The sequence below is a fragment of the Centroberyx affinis genome, unplaced genomic scaffold (assembly GCF_046629955.1).
Source record: "Centroberyx affinis isolate AG114_WGS23_722 - 3 ecotype Tasmania unplaced genomic scaffold, CSIRO-AGI_Caff_v1 ptg002782l_1, whole genome shotgun sequence".
Taxonomy (NCBI): domain Eukaryota; kingdom Metazoa; phylum Chordata; class Actinopteri; order Beryciformes; family Berycidae; genus Centroberyx; species Centroberyx affinis.
In genome coordinates this window covers 134,764-158,415 of record NW_027280936.1, presented here as the reverse complement: position 1 = coordinate 158,415, position 23,652 = coordinate 134,764, and the positions used below count along the sequence as shown (strand labels likewise).

The 23,652-nt window shown below is 41.1% G+C and overlaps 3 protein-coding genes across 3 annotated transcripts; 2 read left to right on the top strand and 1 right to left on the bottom strand.

Moving 5' to 3' along the window:
- The first annotated feature begins 122 nt into the window (after window positions 1–122).
- On the top strand, window positions 123–2,054 carry LOC139657924 (peptidyl-prolyl cis-trans isomerase A-like). Its single transcript, XM_071535913.1, has 3 exons — window positions 123–264; window positions 1,313–1,485; window positions 1,655–2,054. Exons 1-3 carry the CDS (start codon window positions 256–258, stop codon window positions 1,788–1,790), a joined length of 318 nt encoding a protein of 105 aa, XP_071392014.1. The 5' UTR covers window positions 123–255; the 3' UTR covers window positions 1,791–2,054.
- A 4,668-nt stretch (window positions 2,055–6,722) lies between these two features.
- On the bottom strand, window positions 6,723–9,300 carry LOC139657921 (dual specificity protein phosphatase 26). The gene is made up of 4 exons (XM_071535911.1): window positions 9,013–9,300; window positions 8,442–8,635; window positions 8,119–8,330; window positions 6,723–7,296 (listed from the first exon to the last, which is right to left on the bottom strand). The coding sequence occupies exons 2-4, from the start codon at window positions 8,618–8,620 to the stop codon at window positions 7,091–7,093; spliced, it is 597 nt and encodes a 198-aa protein (XP_071392012.1). The 5' UTR covers window positions 8,621–8,635; window positions 9,013–9,300; the 3' UTR covers window positions 6,723–7,090.
- A 1,618-nt stretch (window positions 9,301–10,918) lies between these two features.
- On the top strand, window positions 10,919–19,308 carry grk5 (G protein-coupled receptor kinase 5). The gene is made up of 16 exons (XM_071535909.1): window positions 10,919–11,183; window positions 12,223–12,312; window positions 12,411–12,523; window positions 12,980–13,057; window positions 13,201–13,298; window positions 13,416–13,508; window positions 14,326–14,389; window positions 14,484–14,624; window positions 14,853–15,043; window positions 15,160–15,197; window positions 15,866–15,955; window positions 16,270–16,478; window positions 16,605–16,742; window positions 17,110–17,247; window positions 17,345–17,476; window positions 17,563–19,308. Exons 1-16 carry the CDS (start codon window positions 11,132–11,134, stop codon window positions 17,650–17,652), a joined length of 1,755 nt encoding a protein of 584 aa, XP_071392010.1. The 5' UTR covers window positions 10,919–11,131; the 3' UTR covers window positions 17,653–19,308.
- Window positions 19,309–23,652: the final 4,344 nt, after the last annotated feature.

Below are 23,652 nucleotides of genomic sequence, written 5' to 3'. Positions count from 1 at the left end.
ACACTAATAAAGACCATAGTGAAAATCTTTGAGGTAGTCAATTGCAGTTGAGGTACAAACAAAACAGTATTTGGGTGAATTATTGGTGACATGCCCTTATAAATATTTAACAGGCTCCTATTTATATTTTAGTTGGTATACATATTTGTACAAAAGACTTCTATTTATTTTACAGAAAATTTCCGTGTTTTGTGCACTGGAGAGAAGGGTTTTGGCTACAAGGGCTCATTGTTTCACCGTGTCATCCCTGGATTCATGTGCCAGGTATGGTTATGTCAAGGGATTTGTCCCATTTCCTTGTTTTCACAATTTCTGATTCAATCTGACTTGAAATTGTTTGACCAACTGTTTGATCAACTATATTTAAGGGTCTAAGCACATAGTGGAATTCGTTCAGCCCTTCAAAAACCTATGGGTGATGTCACACTCACGACATCCATCTTGTTTTACAGTCTATGAATGGACTGCATAGATTTTTATTACATTTCACGTAAATGCTGTAGGATCATGTCCAAATCGACTTCATGATTGCTGAAAGTGGGCGTGGCTTATTACATGACCAAATTTCCATAAATGAAAACTTCATAAGAATTAATAAAAAATCAGCCGTATGTCCTGGAGAGTTGAAATCTTTAGGACATGTCGGCTGAAGTTAGATAATCTTTCGTACACTGGTACCAACCCCCTCTGTTTATAGCAACCTTGATTTGGCATCACTGATTGGGGTGTGGCCAGAAGTTTCAACCCATAGAGAGCAGTGCAGCAGCGGTTTTCCTGCCCATGTGACTTAGTATTGATTTATTTGTTAACAGAGAGCACTACAAAGTTCTATAATGTGGTTAACACTGTCAATCATAGGCTGCAGTATAAGGATCAAGGGAGGGATACTGCAGTTACCGTATCCCTCCCTTTAGTTTGTTTCTCCTCAGTAACACCACACCAGGTGTGGCTCAGTAGGTAAAGCATCGGCTTCCCATGTGAAAGATTGTGAGTTAAAGTCCAGGCTTGTCCTTTCTGAAGTCAAAAACAAGGGGCATATTTTCCACAAGAAAGTTTTGCCATTGTGGCTAACTTCAACAATGTGGTTGCTATGAAATGACAAACTTGACAGAAGTCACAGGCCAACACAAAATTTGCTATAACTGCTTGACTGCATGTTCAGTTGTCACAAAGCCTGTCTCTGTGTGTCTGTGTATCTTCTGTAATGTTTTAAGTGTGTGTCTGTCTTTTCAAATTGTGCAATCGCTGCGGCTTGTGGCTAAATTTTTGATTGCTATTGCTACATATCCATAGCCAACTCTACTTCTTTCAGGGTGGGGACTTCACCAACCACAACGGAACTGGAGGCAAATCTATTTATGGAGAGAAGTTTCCTGATGAGAACTTCCAATTGAAGCACACAGGGCCAGGTATCCTGTCCATGGCCAATGCTGGCCCCAACACTAACGGCTCCCAGTTCTTCATCTGCACAGAGAAAACTGAGTGGTGAGGTTCACTTGCTCTGTTGCACTTGGATCCTTAATAATGCATAATTACACCAGTTGTGTAATTATAATAATGCATAATACTCTTCAAATTAATGTTATGGCAAGTAAATTGTTTCACCTTAGCTCAGATGTGTGTCAATGTACTAATCAGTTCTGATCCCCTCTAGGCTGGACAAGAAGCATGTGGTTTTTGGCAGCATTGTGGAGGGCAGTGATGTTGTCAAGACAATGGAGAAGCAAGGCTCAAAGAGTGGCGCTTGCAAAGCCAAGGTTGTCATCGCTGACTGTGGTGAACTTAACTAATGCCCTTTTCAGCCTCAACATTAATAGCTCCTTAAAAACACCCATCCATTCAGTCTGTTGTCCTGTCAGATCTATCCCCTTACCATCCAGATTCCTATTCATCTTTAGTTTGCCTATATCTGCAATATCAGTACTAACATCCCCCCTCAATTTCTCCTCTTAACAAGTTTGTCTATTTTGTCTTGATATTCAGTATGTATTTTTTTTTTACCTTTTGAACTGTTAATTTAGGACCACCTTTGTTAACAAATTCTGAATAAAATGACAATATAAATAAAATAACTTGTCTGGTTTATTTAAAGTAAATGTTTGGCATTTTAGGTTTAGAATTGCTTTGTATTAAGATATAAGGGTAAGGGTTGTTATTAATGTGCACAGGGCTATACCACCTACTGAAAGATGTGTGTGTTTTGGTGCCATGAATATTATAATTTTTTTCAGAGGATAGAGGATGAATGAGGTAGAGGATACCTCTGACAGCATCTCTGTGATTAGAACTCTTACAACCTGATTCATTCCAAGGGGTTTGAAACAAGTGGATGTTTATCAGCTAACATTACATATGGTTTGATTGTTACAGCTGACACATTTTAGGGTAGGCATTAGTTTAGTTCAGGGAAAATGTGTTCCTCATACTTGTTATGGGAATGTACAAAAGCAATCTGAAGACAGTGTTTCTTCTTATTATATCTATTCATCTACAGTTAATAAATTCTCTGAGGTTTTGGGAAACATTGCACCACAAACAGGTGTCAGCCACAAAATGTGTACTCTGTAATGGATGTGATTTATAATGTAGTGAAGTACAATACGTACTTAAAGCAACTTAGTTTTAACATGGGGGTTATTTGGCACTTGACCGCCATGAAAACATAATACAAACTAATCACCAAGATCGGATGCAGCTGGGACGAGGCTGCAAAATGTCATAAAGGTTTGTGGGGTAGCCCAAGAGGCTGCAGCCCCCACATCCTCCACTGAAATGCCTTGTAACAATTAATGCCACACCCCTGATAGAATGCACCCTATGGCCCCCGGAGTAAGCCAAAGTGATATGGAGTAAGTCAAAGCGATATCCTCCAGTGTGATAAATGGTCTTTAGACAGGGCCTTCCCAATTGCCTAGGAACCATAACAACTCAACAGCTGATAAGAACGGCACAGTGCCCGTATGCGGTCCACATAGACACAGAGCACACATACAGGACACCACTCCTCCTCATCTGACTGAAAAGGACGAGGATGAAAGGAGAGGTCAATGACCGTAGAACTAAAAGTGACCATTATAACCTTAGGCTAAAAAGCAAGATTAGGCTGCAAAGTAACTCTCCAATTATTGGGAGAAAAAATGAGGTAAGACTGATTGCTGCACAGTGAGTGCCACCAAATTCCCACATGCTTTGCTGAAACGAGTGCTATTGCTATCTTCAGAGACAAGAATTTCAAAGCTACCTCATGGAGAGGTTAAAATGGGGGCTTAGTGAGGACAGCACTGTGACTAAGTCCCACTCGGGAGACAATGAACGGGTCGATGTGTACGACCGGAGAGCACCTTGCATAAACCAAGAGACCAAAATATGGCTACCAGGTGACTTGCTGTCTATCCCACTATGACAAGCTGAGCTGGCAACCAAGTACACCTTAAAGAGTAACTGAACCCCAAACCCACCTGTTGTACAAAGACCAGCCAAGAGCAGATGGCCAGTTCAGGACCCTACTTTTCACCATTAGGTGTCAGGCTTCATCACAGATTTGGGTGGGGTTTACTGTTGAAGTGTAGAAGGTGATAGGCCGCTATAACATGCAGTCAGACACTTGAAACTTGGTATGTAGCTGTCACTTGGCATGCTGAACAAATTTGCCTCAAAGACCCATAAGGTCTGTCTGGTTAGATCTTGGAAATTTTGTGAAACCTTTCACAATCTTCTGAACCATGACAACAATGACAACAATATTTTGTATAATGATTAAGTAAAAAATGGCGGAGTTATTAGCCAATCAGATTCTGGCATTATTCAATCTATCACAACGCCACTTCACATTTAATTGGCCTATGATCTTGAAACATGGTGGGCACGTTAGTGACAACACCCTTAGGGACTGTACCACTTTGGTGTTCATAGCCCAAAGAACGACAACACAGTACCAATTTCAATTTGTGCAATGCTAACTGCTAAATTTTCATTTTGACCCAAATAATGCATCCAAAATTGGAAAATGAATATGCTATTGAGGGATTCAATTTTCATTTTCAGTGATGGCTTTATGGATGCAGGAGAGAGTTTCCTACTGATTGGTGATGTCATTATGTGACCAATACGCTTTATCAGGGTTTTGTATTTGGCTTCAAGAGCCAAATAGGTCACAGTTTATTACAAATTACGTGCTTGTTGATATCAACCTCTGCATTGGCCACCATTTTTTGTAGGAACATTTGAATGATGCAAGGAGGTGTAATAGGACACAACAGGAACAGTTGTATGAGGAAGAACACAGAGTGATTGTATGATTGCTCATGTTGACATAATTTACTGAATATTTTATATTTTTCTTATCTAAAAAATGTAGATTACGTCTTCCACCGCCACTCATAACAAAATGCAGTAGACAGTTCTGAGAGAATTATTTATTTCTGATTCATTACAGAGTTTATCAAAACAAAAATATCAATGTTCAACGTTATTCACAATAAAAACATAGAAACAAAAGTCTTAAAATCAACTTTAAGTACACAGATTAAGGCATCAACACCTCCTTTGCCAATTTCTCGTTCAATTAACCTCACAGAGAGTGATACAAAAATAAATTCAAAATAATTCAAGTATTCCTATAGAAAGGGTCTCTGTAACAAAAGGAAGGTAGGAGAATATAAACCAAGAATTGAGACCAACAACCAATCACTGCACATTAAAACCACAAATACAAAAAGTACAGACCCGATACAGCCAAGTTAAAGATCACATGTAGAGAGGCCCAGCCCAGAAAATATCCATGGCTAGTTCCCCATTTTAGAACGGCTTCCACTCGTGTTTTAATTGAGTGAATGGAAGAAAACTCCTGAAAAAAGGCAGTTTCAGCTGTCAACAGGACATCATGATACGTTACATAGCACAAAAACTTTCTCTTTTTCTGCTTCTGGGCTAGAATAACTTCACAAATTCATAACCCCATTCAGATATTAAATAGAAAATGTTCCAATTTCAAATATCAAGGATCTCATTAAAATATCCCTCATGCTATAGCTTGGTTAGTTGTGGTCCCTTAGCTTGACTTCTGGTCTACATGTACTGTAGTTGCCAGTAGCCAACAATGGTGCAAATGGGTATTTTCCCCTAAACATGAAGATACCTTGCTAACAATGTTCCTTTTACTCAAGATATACTTCTCCAGATGTTTTGTTGCTCCACCTTGTCTTCCAAGGCTAGGAGTGAATGAACCTCATTTTGAATAACATGTGTCACCCTATGAACAACACACTTCAAAGCTCCACAGGGCACGAACAAAGCCACAAATCCAGCTTTATGTACAGTTTGCCGCATCTGAGCGAGCAAAGTTGCTCAGTTCTTTTTTTCCATACCGATAGTTAATCAAGGTGTTAAGAGAACTCAGTTCAAACAGCACAGACGTAGACCACAAATCACAAAAAAACATGTTTCTGATACTTGAGGTATTCATTAACAAACACAAAGGTATTTTCAAAGCTGGTTGGAATATCAGCATTGGATCGTCTATCGATTTCGCTAACATGAGAACACAAGCCTCATTTACAATACCGAGACAAAACTGTGGAGTTTCCAAGACTGGTGTACAGCACATTCACACAGTACTGTACGTTGTGCATTTTCCTATCACCCAGGCAGTTGGTAGCTTTACAATGGCACATGATGTGGTATCATAACCCGCTGCACATCTACTCTATAAACAATTCTTGTGCTGGTACATTACATTATCACTTAAAATTGTATTCCAGAGGGCTAACAGTCATTGCAAAGTTTAAGTGATACACCAGACAGAAAGTTGTGGAATAGTCTAGTTAGATTACATGTGCTGATGCTTACTTGTAATCTACTGTACGAATTTCAGTTCTTCTTATTTATTCCATAAAAAGTCAAGAAGGACGGTGATTAGCAAAATTTGAAATACCTTTGGTTGAAAAAACACATTGAAAATGAACACCCAATTGAAAAAAAAAATCATAACATTTGTATATATTTGCTGCTACTCACAAACGTGCTAATCACAGATAAACACTGTGGAGAGATTGTGACGCTAGTTTGAATGCTAGTCATCAGGCTACAAAACTGTGCTGGTTTAGAACTGGGCTACAAGTAGTGTGTGAGCTGTTTAGGGCACTTCATGACAATGTAGGTAAAAGAGTTGAGGGACCAGCAGGACTGTAGCTCTTAAGGACTGAAACCATGCAGAAGTATCGCTGAACAATTACATGTTTCTGAGGGCTGACATCAGATTACATGGGACAAATGGATATGATCCATGTTTAGTAATCTGTGTATATTGGGCTACAGAGGGCTGATTTTATTCTAATCACATACATTCCTGTGGGCACAGATTCTAACAGGTATACAGCACCAGCAACAGTTTAGTTACACCTTTTCCCAGAATCTCCCATTTCAGCACTGACTGAAAAGAGTGCTCAGTATTGTATGATATTACCTAGGTTTAGACTGATATACTGTATCAGTTTGCCAATATATCGGGTACATTGGATATAAAATATGGGATATCGGCCAGCGATCAGCCAGTCTTCCACTGCCGATACAATGGCGATTCCTCCCTAACTACAGCAACATAAAAACAGTCTGTAAAATCTTCAGTGAAATGTTATTTTCCTTGCACGTTTCATTAATTCATTTAATTAATTAAATAAAGTATGTTATTTGTAAAGTATTTCTTCATTGAATGTATCCCAGAGTTTCCCCTACCATGTAATAGATGGGGTGTGTCACCCTAGCTTAAGGAGCTGCTAACCCACCATATTTTCATTGATGCTTTACTTTTTTTTTTTATTATTTTGGCGTGAAAATCGTCAAATTTAAAGATATTTGAAAATCAGCTATCGTCGACTTAAGTCTAAAAATATTTGCATTGGTACAGGTATCTGTATTGGTCCCATGTATGTCGGTCAAACCTTATTATTAACTGCCATTAAGGAGCATAGTGTTAGAAACTTGCAGGTTGCTCCTAACCCCAAAGCACACTCGATCCCAATTCTACCCACGTCTCACACCGCCAGAAAGTAGCCGGCACCTCATGCTGTGTGCTCCGGGGGTCTGCCGAGCTCTACGGTGAAGTCTTGCGGCTCTCCCTGAGGATGCCGTCCAGGCCGTTGAGCTGGCGCAGGAAGCCTCGGTTGGGGATGACGCCGCGGTGGTCCTTCACCGTCTTGATGGCCTCCACCAGGGTCAGGTTCTGTCTGATCATCAGGTAGGCCAGCACCAGCGTGGCCGAGCGGCTCACTCCCACAGTGCAGTGGACCAGCACCTTGCCTTCAGACGCACAGGGGGGGAGAGAGAGAGAGAGAGAGAGAGAGAGAGAGAGAGAGAGGAGTGATAGCAGGATAGAGTATGTAGCTGAGACTGACCAGATTAACAACATCTTCTTCAGCTGTACATCTTTACTTAAGTGCACCACAATGGACAACAGCACTCTACTGCTGGTATCTAGCACCTCACCTGCTGTCATATTATCAGTTCTTATATACTCAACTCTGTTCTGGCTGAATAGATACATATTTAGTCCTATTTATACTCTGGGCTGCTGTGCAATACTCTCTAGATCTGTATGTATTTCTGTTTATTCTGCTTATTCTTTTTTTTTTATATATATATCTGTTATCGACTTCCATAGCTTCCCATCAGTCAGGTTCCAACACTGAATCCTATGCATACTGTATAGATAGCATAATAGACATATTTTTTAAATGTTCTATTTATTTTTATGCTTATACACTACTTTCTTTACATAGTACTTCAAAAAGAGACCTATTCTCTAACTTTTCTTTTTTTTTTCTTTTTTTATATGCCTTTTTTTCCCCTTTATTTTTATTTTATTTTGTGTTGTTTTATAGACCTATTCTCTAAATTTCAATTTTTTTTCTTTTTTTTATAGGCTTTTTTTTCTTTTCATTTTGTGTTGTGTTAGCCTATATTACGGTGACCTATGGAAGCAAACCTCCAGGTCAAATTCCCTGTATGTGCAAACTTAAGTTGGCCAGTAAAACTGACTGACTGAATGTGATTGTGATATTCACTGTATGGATAAATCGCATCCACACACACACACACACACACACTAGACACACCACTAACCTCCACTGGTGAGGGCCTTGTGGATGAACTCGGCGGCAGGGTAGAAGTTGACGCTCATGTCGAAGGTGGGGGAGTCGTGGGCCTCGATGCCCTGATAGGTGATGCTCATCCCGGCATAATACTCCGCTCCGCCGCGCCATTTGCTCTGGGCGCAGTTCAGGATGTGGGTGATGCCAAGTTTGGCCAGCTCGCGCCTATCTGATGCTATATCTCTGCAGAGAGACGAGAAGAAACAGAATCATCGATCAATCAACAGATGTAGGTAGACGTAGGCTAATCAATAAGGTAATTAGACTTAATTAATAAAAGACATATCAACTCACTGATCTCCAATGTAGAGTCTTGGCCATACTTCGTCCGCATGGTTGCACGCTGTCTTCCCGGTGCAGAGGAGCCTCTCCAGCTCGGACACTGTCAGATTCGGCGAGACGCGCTCCGAGTCTTTCCTGTTGGGAGACCTGGAGCTGCTCCGGGACCGGGAGAACCGAGACATGAACGCCATCGGGCAACGCTGCGTCTGGGGACAAACAAAATGAAATGTTAATAATAGGAAAATATATGATTTTTCCCTTATTATTTCCTTAAGGCACAGCATGAAGCCAGTCTGTCAAAACAAAATAAGCAATTTCAGAGTAGAATGGGTTAGAATAGAATAGAATAGAATAGAATAGAATATGTTTTTGGGGAGCATGGTACAGCCATAGCTCCATCGTTTGAATGTTATTTCGTCCAGCCTTAATTAGATGATAGTAGATTAAAAAAAAACAAATATATATTCACCTGCATCTTTATTGAATCCCATTTTGAAATAGCGCTCCAAGCCTATCTGTGATCCAGGCTGCAATCACTCCTCTAAACCAGTAAAGAACAAAGACCTATACGTATAAGTCCTACCTTTTTTTGTTGTTGTTATCGGTGTTTTTGTTTTATTCCCTGTGTGTTGTGCGTCTCTCTCCCTCCTGATGGATGCTACAGGGCGAGCCGAGCCGCGGCCATGTTGAGTCATTTAATTCCAGTGGGTGGACGGACGGGATGAGACAACTGCTGTGCGTCTGCCAGACATCTTCAGCGCGCGACCGCACTTTCGGCGTCTCAACAAGTCTTCATTGACACATCACTGTGAAAACACGGCTCCCGCTTTGAAGGGCCCACTCGAGACGTTCACCCATGCGAGACGAAGGACTTCCCCATACCCTTCCGCGGCCAACTGCTTGTTTTTTTTTTAAATTCCGATTCTGTTTGACTTGGTTCTGGTCGCTTACTTGGCTCTTCCTGATATAAGATGGTCTCGCAGAATCGCTAGTGGCGTTTGGCGCCATCTTGCGTTCGTCCAAGGGAAATTGATATAGAAATATCAGTGTAGATGCTTAGTAAAAAATAGGCCTACAAAAATATGACTGGTCTGTTCTGAAGCAAACTCAGAGTCACAGTCGTCATAACGTGTTATTAGTGCCATTGCGTTGGACTGAAGTGGCTTTTCAGTGGAAGCAGAAAATATAAAACTCACTCCTTACGTTAAAACTCCTCAACTTCCTCAACAGGTAGGCTACAGTGAATTTCACTTTGGCTGTGTAAACCTGCATTGTTTTAAAACGAATGGTGGCGCTGTAGGGCAATGTTTCAAATACTTTTTTTTTATCTGGAAATATCCTCCAATAGGACAGATGTGATCTATCACAGGCAGGCATAAGAAGGAAATAGCTTAATATCTTGCATCCACAGTCTAAATTTCGTTAAATCGCCATCATTTGTTGGCCTACCTGTAGCCTAACAAAAAAGAACAATGGTAATCTACATCTTTAGAAAGTTGCTATACACTGTATATAACATACTGTACATTCACTAAAATTTTGGAAAGGAACCATCCTTTATTCATTTGCCCACTGGTTAATTAATGTTTTGTTTCACCTTGGCCAATTTCTTTTCTCATTATATCCTTAAAGGCTGTGCGTGATGCACTCTGGCTTAGTTAAATTAGTCAGCCCATCTACAATATCACTCCAGCATGTGTTAATGTGTTGCTAATAGTCAGTAGCCTGTTAACATGAATTGACAAAAATGTTAATAATTATGTCAACTTGAATGTGAAATTATGAGATTTTGAATATGCATTGTATGCCGGTGACCATGAATGTAACCTAAACCTGTCAGACTACCCCGTAAACAGAATAGCTCACTAATATCACAGCAAACTATCGTCCCTATGAAGTCCCTTAATAGTATACTTTAGGTTATTTTTAAGTTTATATCCCTATACGTTTGGTATACTGAAGGGTGACTTAATTGAACTACTTTTAAATGTATTAAAGTATACTTCTAGTAGGCCTATCATTATAAGTATAAGCTTAAGTATAGGCTACTATTCTTTTTTTGAAAAACTGTGGGAAAAGTATTCATCAAGTCTAAGTAGAAATAAAAGTACAAGCCTAGGTATACATATAGGCTACAAGTGCAAGTGCAGTGTTTTTGTTTACTAAGTATACTAAGAGTGTACTAAAATACACTTATTTTTCTTTCTCTTTCTTCTTTTCATGAGGTTGGGCCTATTCGAAATTAAAAAATATAAATCATGGATAAACTCGCAGCAAATTCACTGTTGAGTACCACAGACACGAAGTGTCTAGGAATATTATCTGTTCGGGACGGGCTAAACTAGTAACACAGACCATGAGCAAATTATGTGAGAGCGCTCCAGTGTGTGCCCCGCCCCTGTAATGAGGGAGTGTCCTGTGACAGGAGTAAGCTGTCATACAAGAAACAACTCCGGGGTAGATATGCAACTTCATTCATTTGTGAGCCACAAGGAAACTTTGACTCAAAGACGCGTTCAGGGTTGACACCTGTGCGGCTTGACAGCAGCCAACATTATTGAAACTCAACACATCTGACTGTAGCTATTTATTGTGGCTGGTAAATTGGAGTTTTATTTTATATGGCAGTCAGTGTAAGTGTCTAGGTGCACTGCAGTGTGGGGAAATTACAGACAGCAAACTTTCAATACACAAAAACCTACATGGAGATTGAAAGCATGGTGGCCAATAGCGCTCTTGTTAGAGCCAGGGAAGGTGAGTTGTTTTTTTTGTTGTTTTTTTTTTTATCTTTCTTTAAATCAGAAATTAAATTGAAATATAGTGTTTGTAAAGTTTTTGTTGAAACGTTTTGCTCACTGCTGATGGAAAAATGTGATTGTATGCCAGAGGATGACAGAGTGCTGTTTTTTTGTTTTTTTTTATAGCTGATTTAGACAAAACAAATAATGTGTGTCATGCATATTATGTTACATCAGTAACACTTGGAGTCAGCAGACTAAAATGTGCAGTTTTCCAAGTTAGCACTCCATGACATAACCTGTGTCGGGCCTCAGATGTAGTTTCTCTAGTGTTGTTTTGGATGATTTGGGTGGGTGACCGGGGGACGGTGACTTCCTCATGGTGTTGTAAGAGACACTGATTGATACTTAGACTTTTAACCCCCAAGGCTTTTTCCCTGCTGTCATTTTATTTTGCCTTGTTTCCTCAGTCCATGCAAACATTGTTTTCTCTCTTCCTCAAACACTCTTTGTTTCTTTCTGTATTAAATCATTATTTAGACCCTTTGGATGCATTCAAACAGTAATTTTTCATCACCTTATTAAGCAGAGATGTGCAGAACACTGAAATATTGAAATCTCACTGAAAGCAGATTGAATATATGGGCTGTCAAGTCAGAGATCTTCAGTGGTAAACAAATATGCTTGGATTAAAATTACAGATGTAATCTGTTTGCAACTGAAGGCATGTGCATTTAAGTTTGAAAGTAAGTTGCAGAGTAATGTGGTCCCACAGGCTTTGCTTACCTGTTCCCAGAGCTATTAATAGGCCATTCACTGTAGTGGAGCATACTATTGTCTGAAACCAGATGGGCTAGACACACACACACACACACACGCGTGCATGGGTATGACACACTGCAGATAGATATGCTAGGCTGAGTTATTAGTGATCACTCTCAATGAATATCTTAGATCTGGTTATGTATTTTCATACTCTAACCCCAAAACAGATGCTTGCAGAATCCTCCCCATTCACTCCCCTGTCCCTTCTCTTATTCCTCCTCTCTGTGTAGGCGGAGGGGGAAAAGGGAGAAGCTGGAAATGGAAAGAGATGCTTCGCTTTCCTCATGTTAGCCAGTGTGTGGAGCTGGCCATGAGCATCGGTGTGTGTGTGCGTGTGCATGTGTGTTTCATAAATCCATACATGTCTTGGTTTATTGTGCCATTTCACATCACGTGTTATGTTATGTTCCTGTGTCAGAGCGAGACTACTTCAGTATGTGTGTGAAGCAGCCTATCGGCAAGAAGCTGTTCCAGCTCTTCTGCCGGAGCAGGCCTGATCTGCAGAACTACATTTCCTTACAGGACGCACTGGTACTGTCACATCTGTTGGCCCCCCCCAAAAAATAACAAGCACTATATTTAGGAAGGAAGTCGTATGAAAAATGTGGCACAAAATATAAGTTCAGTGCAAGTTCAAGTTTGTTATATGCAGGGGTAGATAGTGCAGAAGTAAAAAGGCACCTGACCTGCATTGATTACCATGCATTTCATAACTTCTGCTAGAGTGATTGATGGAATGATGATTAGAGCCAAAAAAAATAAGGTTTGGCATATCAATCATGGGGAAATCTATTTTGGTCTAGTGATGTCAGTGGCATTTTGTAAATTCCTTTGTCTGATTAGCATGAACTGGTTTAGATTATTTTAGTCACTTTTACTGACACTGTATAAACATTTAGAGAATATTGAATCAATTGTGGTTCTTACGGTTTAAAACTTTCTCTTGATGACCTGTGCATACATATTGTATTCTGTTTGTGTGTGCAGGACAACTTTGAGACAAAGTCAGATGAGGAGAGGGGAGATTATGGCATCAGCATCATTCAGAGATTCCTCAGGAGTCAGGTCTGAGAAAGTGTTTTTAATACTTAAATACTTTGTTCTGGGTACAAATATTTGTCTGAATGGATGTTTTAACATTTCAAAACTACAATCTGTTCTACGTGAAGTTTTAACGATATAATGTATCCTGTGTCCAACCTCCTCAGTCCAACCAGTGTGTGGACGTGGTGCAGAGGCACGAACAGAGTTGCATCGAGAGTCTGGAGCTTGATCCCTGCGGGGACATCTTTCATGACTGCAGGGAGTAAGTCCATACTTGCTCTGGTGTGTGTGTGTGTGTGTGTGTGTGTGTCTGTGTGTGTGTGTGAGTGCAGACACGCCTCCAAGTAACAACAATTAACCTCTTTGTTTCACGGATTAGAGATCTACATAAATACCTTAGTGGACATCCCTTCCTTCAGTACCAGCAAAGCATGTTTTTTGACCGCTTTCTGCAATGGAAGACGTTAGAGAGGTCAGTGCGTGTGTGATTCTCCCATGTCTTATTTGAACATTTATGTGTGCATGTCATCCATAGAATGGGGGAAAGTGTGGGTAAGTAGAGTTGTAGTATATGTATTTTATCTGTATCATGGTCAGAAAGTGACATGCTATTGCAATTTGCTGCAATATTGTACTACTGCCAGCGGAGCATAATCAATTACCCCTCTTTGGAATAGACATAATATATTGTTCCTCCTTTTCCACCTAAATAAACTGAAAAGATCAGACAGGTGCATTGGGTCCTTAGTGTAGAATGGCCAGGTTCCACAGATCCAAACAAAATCAGAAGTTCCCAGCAAAACAAATGTCCAATTTGTTTGTCCAAGAGTGCCTTGTACAACATTCCGCTGGGAACTACTGCTTTGGTTGGATCTTAATGTGTATTCACAAAGACTTCCTATGCATTGGTCTATTAAGAAACTGAATGTATTGCACAACCTTAAAGTGGAGGCATGGCAGACAGCAGGAAGAGGAAGCTAAGGTTGTTATTTTAATGATTAGTATATTTAAGATCATACACCAAGCTCATAAAAACACTGTCCTGTAGAAAAAGAAAAAGATATGAAACACCAAAGGAAAAAAAATGGCTAAGATGGTAACATGCCTACTATTATTGTATTTTCATGTATTTTATTGGGTAGTTGGTTTACCTGCTGGTTTACTTGTTGGTTTATGTGATGTATTCCACCTGATTCAAGATCATGTTGTCTTTCCTCTGTCACCATCCAACATTTCTTATGCAGAAACAAATCCATTCAGAATCATAACACCTTGTCTCTCTCTTGAAGGCAGCCGATCACCAAGCACATATTCAGACAGTACAGACTGCTGGGAAAGGGAGGGTTTGGAGAGGTAACGCTGCAATCTCATCTAACCCACCCAACCATCTCAAATTTACAATGACATGTTTCTCACTATTTTCTTCTCTCTCTCTCTCTCTCTCCAGGTGTGGGCTTGTCAGGTGCGAGCGACAGGAAAGATGTATGCCTGCAAAAAGCTGGACAAGACCCATGTAAAGAAGAGAAGAGGGGAATCCATGGCTCTCAATGAGAAACAGATATTGGAAGGGCTTGACAGTAGATTTGTGGTAAGACTTTATGCCCTTTCACTGTCTGGTGGCTCTGTTTAATCCTCCTACCTCTATCTTTTATTGTCTTCAACTTCATTGGCCTTCATTTAGTCACTATGCTCTCTTGGGCCTTTTAGAAAACGTTCAGGGAAAAGGCTTCATGATTTAGTCTGCAACACTGCTACACATGGTTGTATCTCTATCTCTCTTATCTCAACCACGGTACCTGTCCCTTTCTCCATTTAGGTGAGTCTGGCTTATGCCTACGAGACCAAGCACTCCCTTTGCATGGTCTTGACTATGATGGATGGTGGGGACCTGAGATTCCATATTTATAACATTGGTCCCCCTGGCTTGGACAGAGAGAGAGTGCAGTTCTACGCTGCAGAAGTTTGCTGTGGTCTGAACCACCTCCACCAAAAGTCTATAGTTTATAGGTCAGTGTATTTTCCATACTTGCAGTGCATAATGTCGCATCAATCCCTCAACTGTCCCGGAGATACTGGCACACAAGTAATGTGTTCACTGATTCCAATGCTGTTTGATGTTGCAGGGATCTGAAACCAGAAAACATTCTCTTGGATGACGATGGTATGTACGGTCTCAGAGTAAAGGCACTAGGCAGACCAAAGAGTAAAGCTAGTCTAGCTTTTAAGTCTAGTAGACAGGACATGGGATTCCCAAATAATTTATGCAAACATCTGGCTTTGCCATTCATAGCATTGGCTGTTTGGGACTGTGAAGTTGGTCAGAAGGACCTTATAATGACTGAAGCTCTGCCAGACACGGGCAATCTCAGGTCAATCTGAGTCATTCTTCAGATGCATCTACTTGTTCTTGAGTATCAGGAAATGCTGTTGATGATATTTTGACATGGGTAAAAACCTAGGCAGTTCAGGAAGTTAAACGTCAGTGAGAGTCAGGTGTGGTGAAATCTATTTTAAGAAATTCTTGCACCTGTTCCTCCATACTTGGCAGCATGTTTGGAAACACCGCGAGTGTTTAACATGCCTCAGTAATTACAAACTACCACTACCGTACCTATATTTGTCACATGACTTTTATGTCAGCACCAACTGCCAGTATTACATAGTCCTTCACACCTTAATAGTGCTGCCAAACATGCCACACTGAAAAGAGAAGGAAATAGAAAAACTGCTGGGAAACAATTTGTTTAGACACTAAAGGGCAAGTAGAACATGAACACAAAAGATTGCAACAGTGAGATCACATCCATGATTTGCTTTTGTTGACCCAAGGGCACATCCGCATCTCTGACCTGGGCCTGGCCGTGAGGCTGTCTAAGGGGAATCTGGTGCGAGGCAGGGTGGGCACCATGGGCTATATGGGTATGTACCTCAACCATGGTCCATGGAGGCCCAACAGTCTGCAGGTTTTCAATTAAACAAAATGATACAGCAGCTGATTTCACCATCAACCAGAGAGGAGGAAATGATCAGTAAAATGAGCTGCTTTAGTGTTTGGTGCGAATGAAAACCTGCAGACTCTTGGGTCACGAGAGCAACATGATTCAAAGCCACTGTCTTACGCCACACAGAAACAATACAGAGAATACCTTTCACTGATATTGTATTACTGTGCTATTGCCAAACCAGTGCAACAGAGCAGATATGGACTTTAGTCATTTGCTTCCTGATCTCAGCTCCTGAGGTGATCGGTCATGAGTATTACGGGGTGAGTCCTGACTGGTGGGGCCTCGGTTGTCTGGTATACGAAATGACCGCGGGACAGGCCCCATTCCGGGCACGAGGCGAGCACCTGAAAGGATCAGAGATGGAGAAAAGGATTCAAACAGAGAAGGAGGAATATGGGAAGATATTTAGCAGTGACGTGAAGGACCTCTGTTGCTCAGTGAGTTCTTAGAGATCTGCCTGCCTCTCAACCGCTAAACAGGCTGCGTACATGAGTCAAAACTACATCAATTGCAGATCCATGTCTCATTGATTATTCATTAGTTACCTCTTTCTTGTATCGTAGCTGTTGACCAAAGACCCAAACCACAGGTTGGGTTGCCAGGCCTCAGGGTGGAAAGATGTTCAATCTCATCCTTTCTTCAAAACCATCAACTTCAGGATGCTAGAGGAAGGACTTGTGGAACCTCCGTTTAAACCTGATGTAAGGACCCTAACAATTTATCTGACATTAAATGAGACACAGAAAATTAAAAACTATATCTCATTGAAATGTCCATTTAGTTTTTGTGACGCTTACCCCTGCCACCTGTTGCACGGGCTGTGATACGTAATGTAGTGGTAAATAAAAAGGAGGCTAAACTATGGCCTCCAGTTGGTGATCATTGTAAGACAAACATCCACCAATATAAATATTTTTTTAGTCGTAAAGGTGGGTAAAATTCATTCCACAAATATAAAGGTAGTAAAACTGAATTTAGGTGGGTCTATCCTCCACTGTATCCCTGATTCAATGTTCTGTGCTTTCTCTTCTGCTGTGCTCTGTTTCTATTTACTCTACTCTGCTGTAGCCCAGATTGGTGTACTGCAGTGATGTGCAGGACATTGAAGAATTCTCGACAGTGAAGGGAGTCAGTCTGGACCAAATAGACAATGACTTCTACTGCAAGTTCAACACAGGCAGCGTCCCTATAACCTGGCAAAATGAGGTACAATAAAAAAGGCTTTCCTAAGTTATGTCCAACTTTCTGTCAAGACAGAATCTAGAAACGGACTTGTCTTTTACTCTCTCTCTCTCCCCTCTAGATTATAGAGATGGGATGTTACAGGGAGCTGAATGTGTTTGGCTCTCAAGGCTCTCCTTCTCCAGACCTGGACTGGAACCAGGCCCCCGACGCTCCCAAGCGCAGCCTGCTGGACCGCATCTTACGCAGAAATGTGAGAACGCACCCTAGTGTTTGTTTTTTAAGTGATAGTGTTTGTGTTTGAAAGCTGAATATTTCCTCCTTTCCTTGGAATTGCAGCCACCAGAGGTGACAGAAGACCAAAGCAGACAGTCCTTACTCTCCAGTGAGAACTCCCTGGAGCCAGGTCTATTCAGCGCTGCCCTCTAGGGACAGCACAGAGGCCACTCTCATGCCCCTGCCATCACAACTCGTGTTGCTTGTATCTCTGAACTTTCATTGCAGTCACATGTCTGTCATTTTGTTAACAGACTAAACTCCAAAACAGAGCAGCTAGAGTGTTGTTGATACTCTCCAGGAAAAATGTATTTTGCCTATTCAGGGTTAGGTCCATAGGCGGCGCTATTAAGAGGCTATTAAGCTAAGCTTCCCTAAAATTTTAATGAAAAAAAAAATGGCAGTCCAGTAGCAGAAAATGGGAGAGCGAGCAAGTGAGAGAGACAGAGAGGCGAGCGGGACGGAGAGAGAGAGAGGATTGAAGCAGCACACGTTGCCTACTACGGCCCACTGATACCTGAATGTAGCATCAGCAAATGCATACACCCATGGGTTCTTGAATATTCTAGTTATGCACACAATGAAATGTGTGCAATTTTATGTTTGCTTGATGTATTTTAATAGCGCCATGCATGTAGACTATATGCGGTCACGCTCACTTGCCATGTTCATTTAATGTTCATTTTGTTCGTTTTGTCTTTTAAGCCTACTAGATACTCATCATATATGTTGAAGTGGAAAAGGTTATGATAAAAAGAAAGCCATGCCTTCACTCAGCATGACCAGGTCAGCATTCACTATTATAGCCTAATGTGTTGGTAAAATAAAAAAGGCTATAAAAAAAAGTATGTGTTTAAGAGGCTTTATCTCACAGTAAAAAAAGCCCATTCACATCTAGAACAATAACTCTAAAGATAACTGTAACTAGAATAAGATTTAGTATAAGTAGTAAATGGAATGTCTGTGTTCACACTACAACTGTAACTATAAAAACACACCGGCACTATTTGACAAAGACCATCGCCTCTAAAAATGCTGAAAAGAAACGTGACATACCGGTTGGGGTCAGAAGAGCTTAGCGGTAAGATTGACCTGGAAGCTAGTTAAATCGCTAACTTTTGCTAGCTAACTAACAAAATAGCATGATGTCTTGGCCAACCTGACCGCAAATGCACCATTATCCTATGTTTTTAATAAGACCAGGAGGTAACAACATGTGTCCCTCCAGTAGCCTGTTGAAACCGTTCAGCCACGGTGAAGTTACAGGTGTTTCTCTCAACATGGGCTACAGGAGACTTAACTGCATTTTGTAGGCTTATTGCAATAAGCCTGTGGACAATCTTAATTTCTGCAAATTGACCAACTACAATCTGAGAGAAAGTTATGTGTATATTATATATATATATATATATACACACATACTTGTAGTAATATAACTTAGAATATACGTGTAGTCTACATATATGTATAAATATACTTAAAATAAATTCTATTAAAATATTTCTAGGTTTCTGTTGTGACTATGTTCATTAGTATCGCTAGTTCTAATGCAATGTAAAATTAAACTCTAGTAAAATTTAAAATATTACAATTTTTAATTACTTAAAATTATAAAAATACTACAAAAATATGAGAGATTCTAACCATTTTCATTAGACAAATACGCTGCATAAATTCCAGTGGCTGTAATTTTGGAGCATCCAATGTAACATACTTGAAAACATCTGTGAACTGCTTTAAGAAGGTTCTGTTGACTCTTGTTCTAAAGGTGCACTGTTAAATAAAGTCATGTCTTTTCCCCCCAAAAAAGATGACATGTTTCCTCCTTCAATCAAATCAAGGTCATTTTTCTTTATTTTTTCAAAATGATATAGAGGAGAGAGAAGCCTGGTGGTATTGGCTGATAGAGTGTACGTACTTTTATTACTTACTGAAATTTGCCCCCTCGTCTCTCCTTATAGCTCAAATCCATCACTTTTGTTGGAATAAATCTGAAGGAAAGCTATGAAATGACAAATATGGCTGTTTCTTCTTTGAATTAGTACAAAGGGGGACGCTACAAAACTGTCTGCTCTTTGTCTCCGTAAAGTATTGTAAGTAAGTAAAGTGTAATTGTTTGTTGTATCAACAAACAATTACACCAAGACCTGAGAACAGTGTATCACGACTCCAGCTACCATATAATTCTAAAAACCTATGTATGTCTAAAATCGTAGGAGGCTGCAGCTGCTGCTCTGAGCTAATAGGACAGCTGACGGTGCTGGCATGGTGCAGCACACTCAGTAGATCAGAAAGCGAACTGTGTCAACAAATAGGCCTATAGGCTTAAGGGACGGCTGCCTGCTGACTTGGAACAGCCTGCTCAACATATCAGAAACTGAATTGTATCAACAATTATAAGCTAAAGGGACGGCTGACCCTGCTGGCTTGAGACAGCCTGCTCAGCTGATCAGAAACCGAATTATATCAACAAACAATCATACAAACATCTGAGGACAGTGTATCACGCCGGCTACCAAATCTCTAAAAACCTATTTTTGTCTAAAACTATACTATTTACAGTACCTGCAATCAGAGTCTCAGGTGTCTCTTGGGAGGAGGGGGGCTGCTGCTGCTGTCATCGCTGCTAGCCTTCCTCTTCCTCCGACTCTGATGCATCGGCACGTCTCTGGGCCTGGGGAAGGTACAGAAGGGACAGCTAAAGGGACGGCTGACTCTGCTGGCTTGAGACAGCCCACTCAGCAGATCACAAACCAAATTGTATCAACAAAGAATCAAACCTGGGGAAGGTACAGAAGACGGACAGCATCATGTGGCCCTCTGGACTGTAGTCAGTCAGCCTCCACCGACCCTTCAGCTCCCCTCTCACAGGGCAGCAGACTGGGGAGAAGACCCGGATGGAACGGCTGCCCGCCACCTTGGAAATAAGACCACATTGGAAATAAGAGTTTTGTGTAACACTTTCATGTGCCATCCTCTGGGTTCAATGTAAGTCTTTTAACATGTTTGATTCTTTTTTTGCCCATAATAAATGCAATCAATCACCTCCATAGGGCAGACGTGGTTCCTGGGGTCTGCCTTCAGGGCTGCTGGCTCGACCTTGTCAGGGTGGCTTGGAGTCACAAGGGAGCGAGCTGAAGACCTGGAGGCCGCTGCGGACACGATCACAGCTGCCGGTGCTTCCATCACAGGACCTAGGGATGGGACAGTATATTAAAATTCAATATATTGCAATACAAAAATGTGACAATACGTATCCTGGGGCAGAAAAATGCATCGCAATATCAGCTATATCTTATTCTGCTGTAGTAATCACAAATGAGACGGCTTGCCCATCACAATTTCATAAGCTTGCTATCAAAATTATTAGGCAATTTATTATTATTTGCACTTTGTAATGACTTTTTAAAATTCTTGTTTAGGTTCTAGCAAGCCAATGCCATTGCTAGAAAGATTTGTGGTTCAGAAATAAACATAATTCTGCAGAGTCATACTTTGTTGTCATTGAACTTTTATCCTATTACATCTTTTTGTGGTTGCAGTGTTTCCCCTAGCATAGAAATTAGTGGGTGGACCCACTAATGTCGGGCCCAGTAATGTCGATCACCGGCCCACTTATCCCTGTCAGCAATTACACCAAAGTTTGCCAGCTCTGCGGTGTTTGTCCCTTCAGGCAAATCACAGAGTAACTAAGCCCCAAACCCAAATCTGTGGTGAAGCCTGACATCTACTATCCTACCCCTCCATCTACCCTACTTTTCACCATTAGATGTCAGGCTACACCACAGATTTGGGTTTGGGGTTTAGTTACTCTATAAAAACGGACAAGTCCACCCAACCGGGAAGCCAGGTCACTTTAACAAACACACAATCAAATGACAGGTGCAAACAGTTCAATCTGAGCCGCGGAGCTGACAGGTTGTCTTGTGAAAATGTTGGGAAAGAAGAACTAACGTGTTCAAATGAATTTAACATGTAAACAGACAGAAATATCATTGTAATTTTCTCATTATCTATCTTTGAAAGTTAAATTACTAATTTACACTATAGTAATTTAAATTTCAAAGATGAATTATTATAGTGTAAAGTTTGCTACCTAGCATAGCAAGGAGAGTGAAGGAATATGTAGCCATCTGTTGTTTGATTGACTGTAATGTTAGCTAAATAGGTGGCAGTGGTGTATCTGAATATGGTGGTGAATATGGTGTTAATCTGAATATAGTCATTTAAAAAGTCTCCTATAGACAGCCATCAGTCTCATAACTTATGAATGCACCAGCATTTTAGAATCATTTTATAGACAGAATGAAGTCTACTGTTTTGTGAAGCTTATTCGGTAATAGCAACAATATGGAGAGTGTCGACTTGTATGGTGTAATAAGCATGTCCCATCCCTACCTAGTGGTGTGTTCTCCACGTGGTCCTGGGATGGATAGACGAAGGGGGAAGTCAGCACTTCCGCTTCGAAGGCCCCCTCATGGTAAATCCAAGAGCAGTCATTGGACTGTCCGGTGAGGCGGCGGAAGAGGGTGGGGACCACCTGACCGATGGCAAGGATGTTGTCCCTAGTCAGAGGACAGTTCCTCAGGTTGGTCACATGCATCACTACCCCGATGATTGTTAGCAGTCCAGCTAAATGGAAAACACAATGAGTCATGAATTACTTTTATTTAACTGACTACATGCCTTTCTTAAAAACATGAAATAAAAAGTGAAAATAGGAAATTTCATTAGTGACTCAGGAAAAATGAAAGATGTGAAAATATCATATCTAAGCTCAAATATTCAGCACTGTTGAAAAAGAAATCCATGCTCAAGCAACAAAAAGGAGCGATGCAACCTTAAATCCAAAATAGCATGCTGTGAGAGAAAGGTGTAACACTCTTGTAGAAGAAAAATGGAAATCTATTTATTTAGCTATAAAAACATGAAGTTTTGGTCACTTGACCCTGTGCCTTTCTCTCTCAGCAAGCCCAAATATTCAGAAATAATTAATTGTTGGATCACTGTCAAACACATGGTATGTGTTACAAGTATATGTACATTAAGTAAGATGTTGGGCTATTTCAGAAATGGTAGAAAATTTTGTTTGCCAGTGGGACTGAATCGGCAAAGGCTTCCAGAGAAAGCTTTAACAGCTCTATAGTTGAGAGACTTGTATATAAACATCGAACAAAAAGTTCGGAAATTTGTGTTTGGTAGATTATTTCTCTGTTGTAACAATGCTTCTTGGCAATACATTTTATACCGTTGGAAAGCCTGTTTATTTCCCTTTTAAATGGTGCCCCATTTGTAAGGAACATGCATTTGTGGGATGAGCAGCACAGCTGAGTATGTGGGTTGCGCTCATGTAAAATTTGCCAAATCTTCTCTGCCAGTGCCAAACAGCTTATTCTGCTGTTGCTATTGACTCTTGTTTTGAGCTTCCGGTACCCCCAGGTGCTGACAATCAGGTACCTGATTGGCACCTGATTGGCAGCACCTGTGAGCATGGGCCCTGCTACAGTGGTCAATTGGTGTCTGCTCCAAGAATCGGCATGCCACGTTTGTCTGATCTCGATAAGGCCTGTGCGATAGGGCGACTTCAAGCTGGTGTTCCACAAAAGCAAGTTGCGGCATTATTTGGAGTGAGCCATAGTACCATCTCCAAACTGAAGGCCAAGTTCCATGAAACGGGGGATGTCAGAGACAGACCGCGAAGTGGGCGTCCCAAGAAGACGACACCCCAAGAAGACCGGTTCCTCACCCTTTCAGCACTTAGGAACCGTAGGCTGTCTTCTACAGATTTGCAGTCAAGGTTTGCAGGACGATATGGCACACGGCTCTCGGCCCAGACGATCCGGAACAGACCGCACGCAGCCAATCTCCGGGCTCATGGGGCTGCCAGGAGGCCCGCCATGACCGCCCTTCACCGTCAGGCCCGTTTGCGCTGGTGTCGGCAACACCTGCACTGGAACCTGAACATGTGGAGGAACGTTATGTTCAGCGATGAGTCCAGATTCTGCCTACGGAAGTTGGATCGTAGGGTCAAAGTGTGGAGAAGACGGGGAGAACGCTATGCTGATTGCTGCACCGATAGAGTAACACCTTTTGGTGGAGGCAGTGTGATGGTGTGGGGCGGCATCTCCATCACTGGAAAAACAAGGCTTGTCA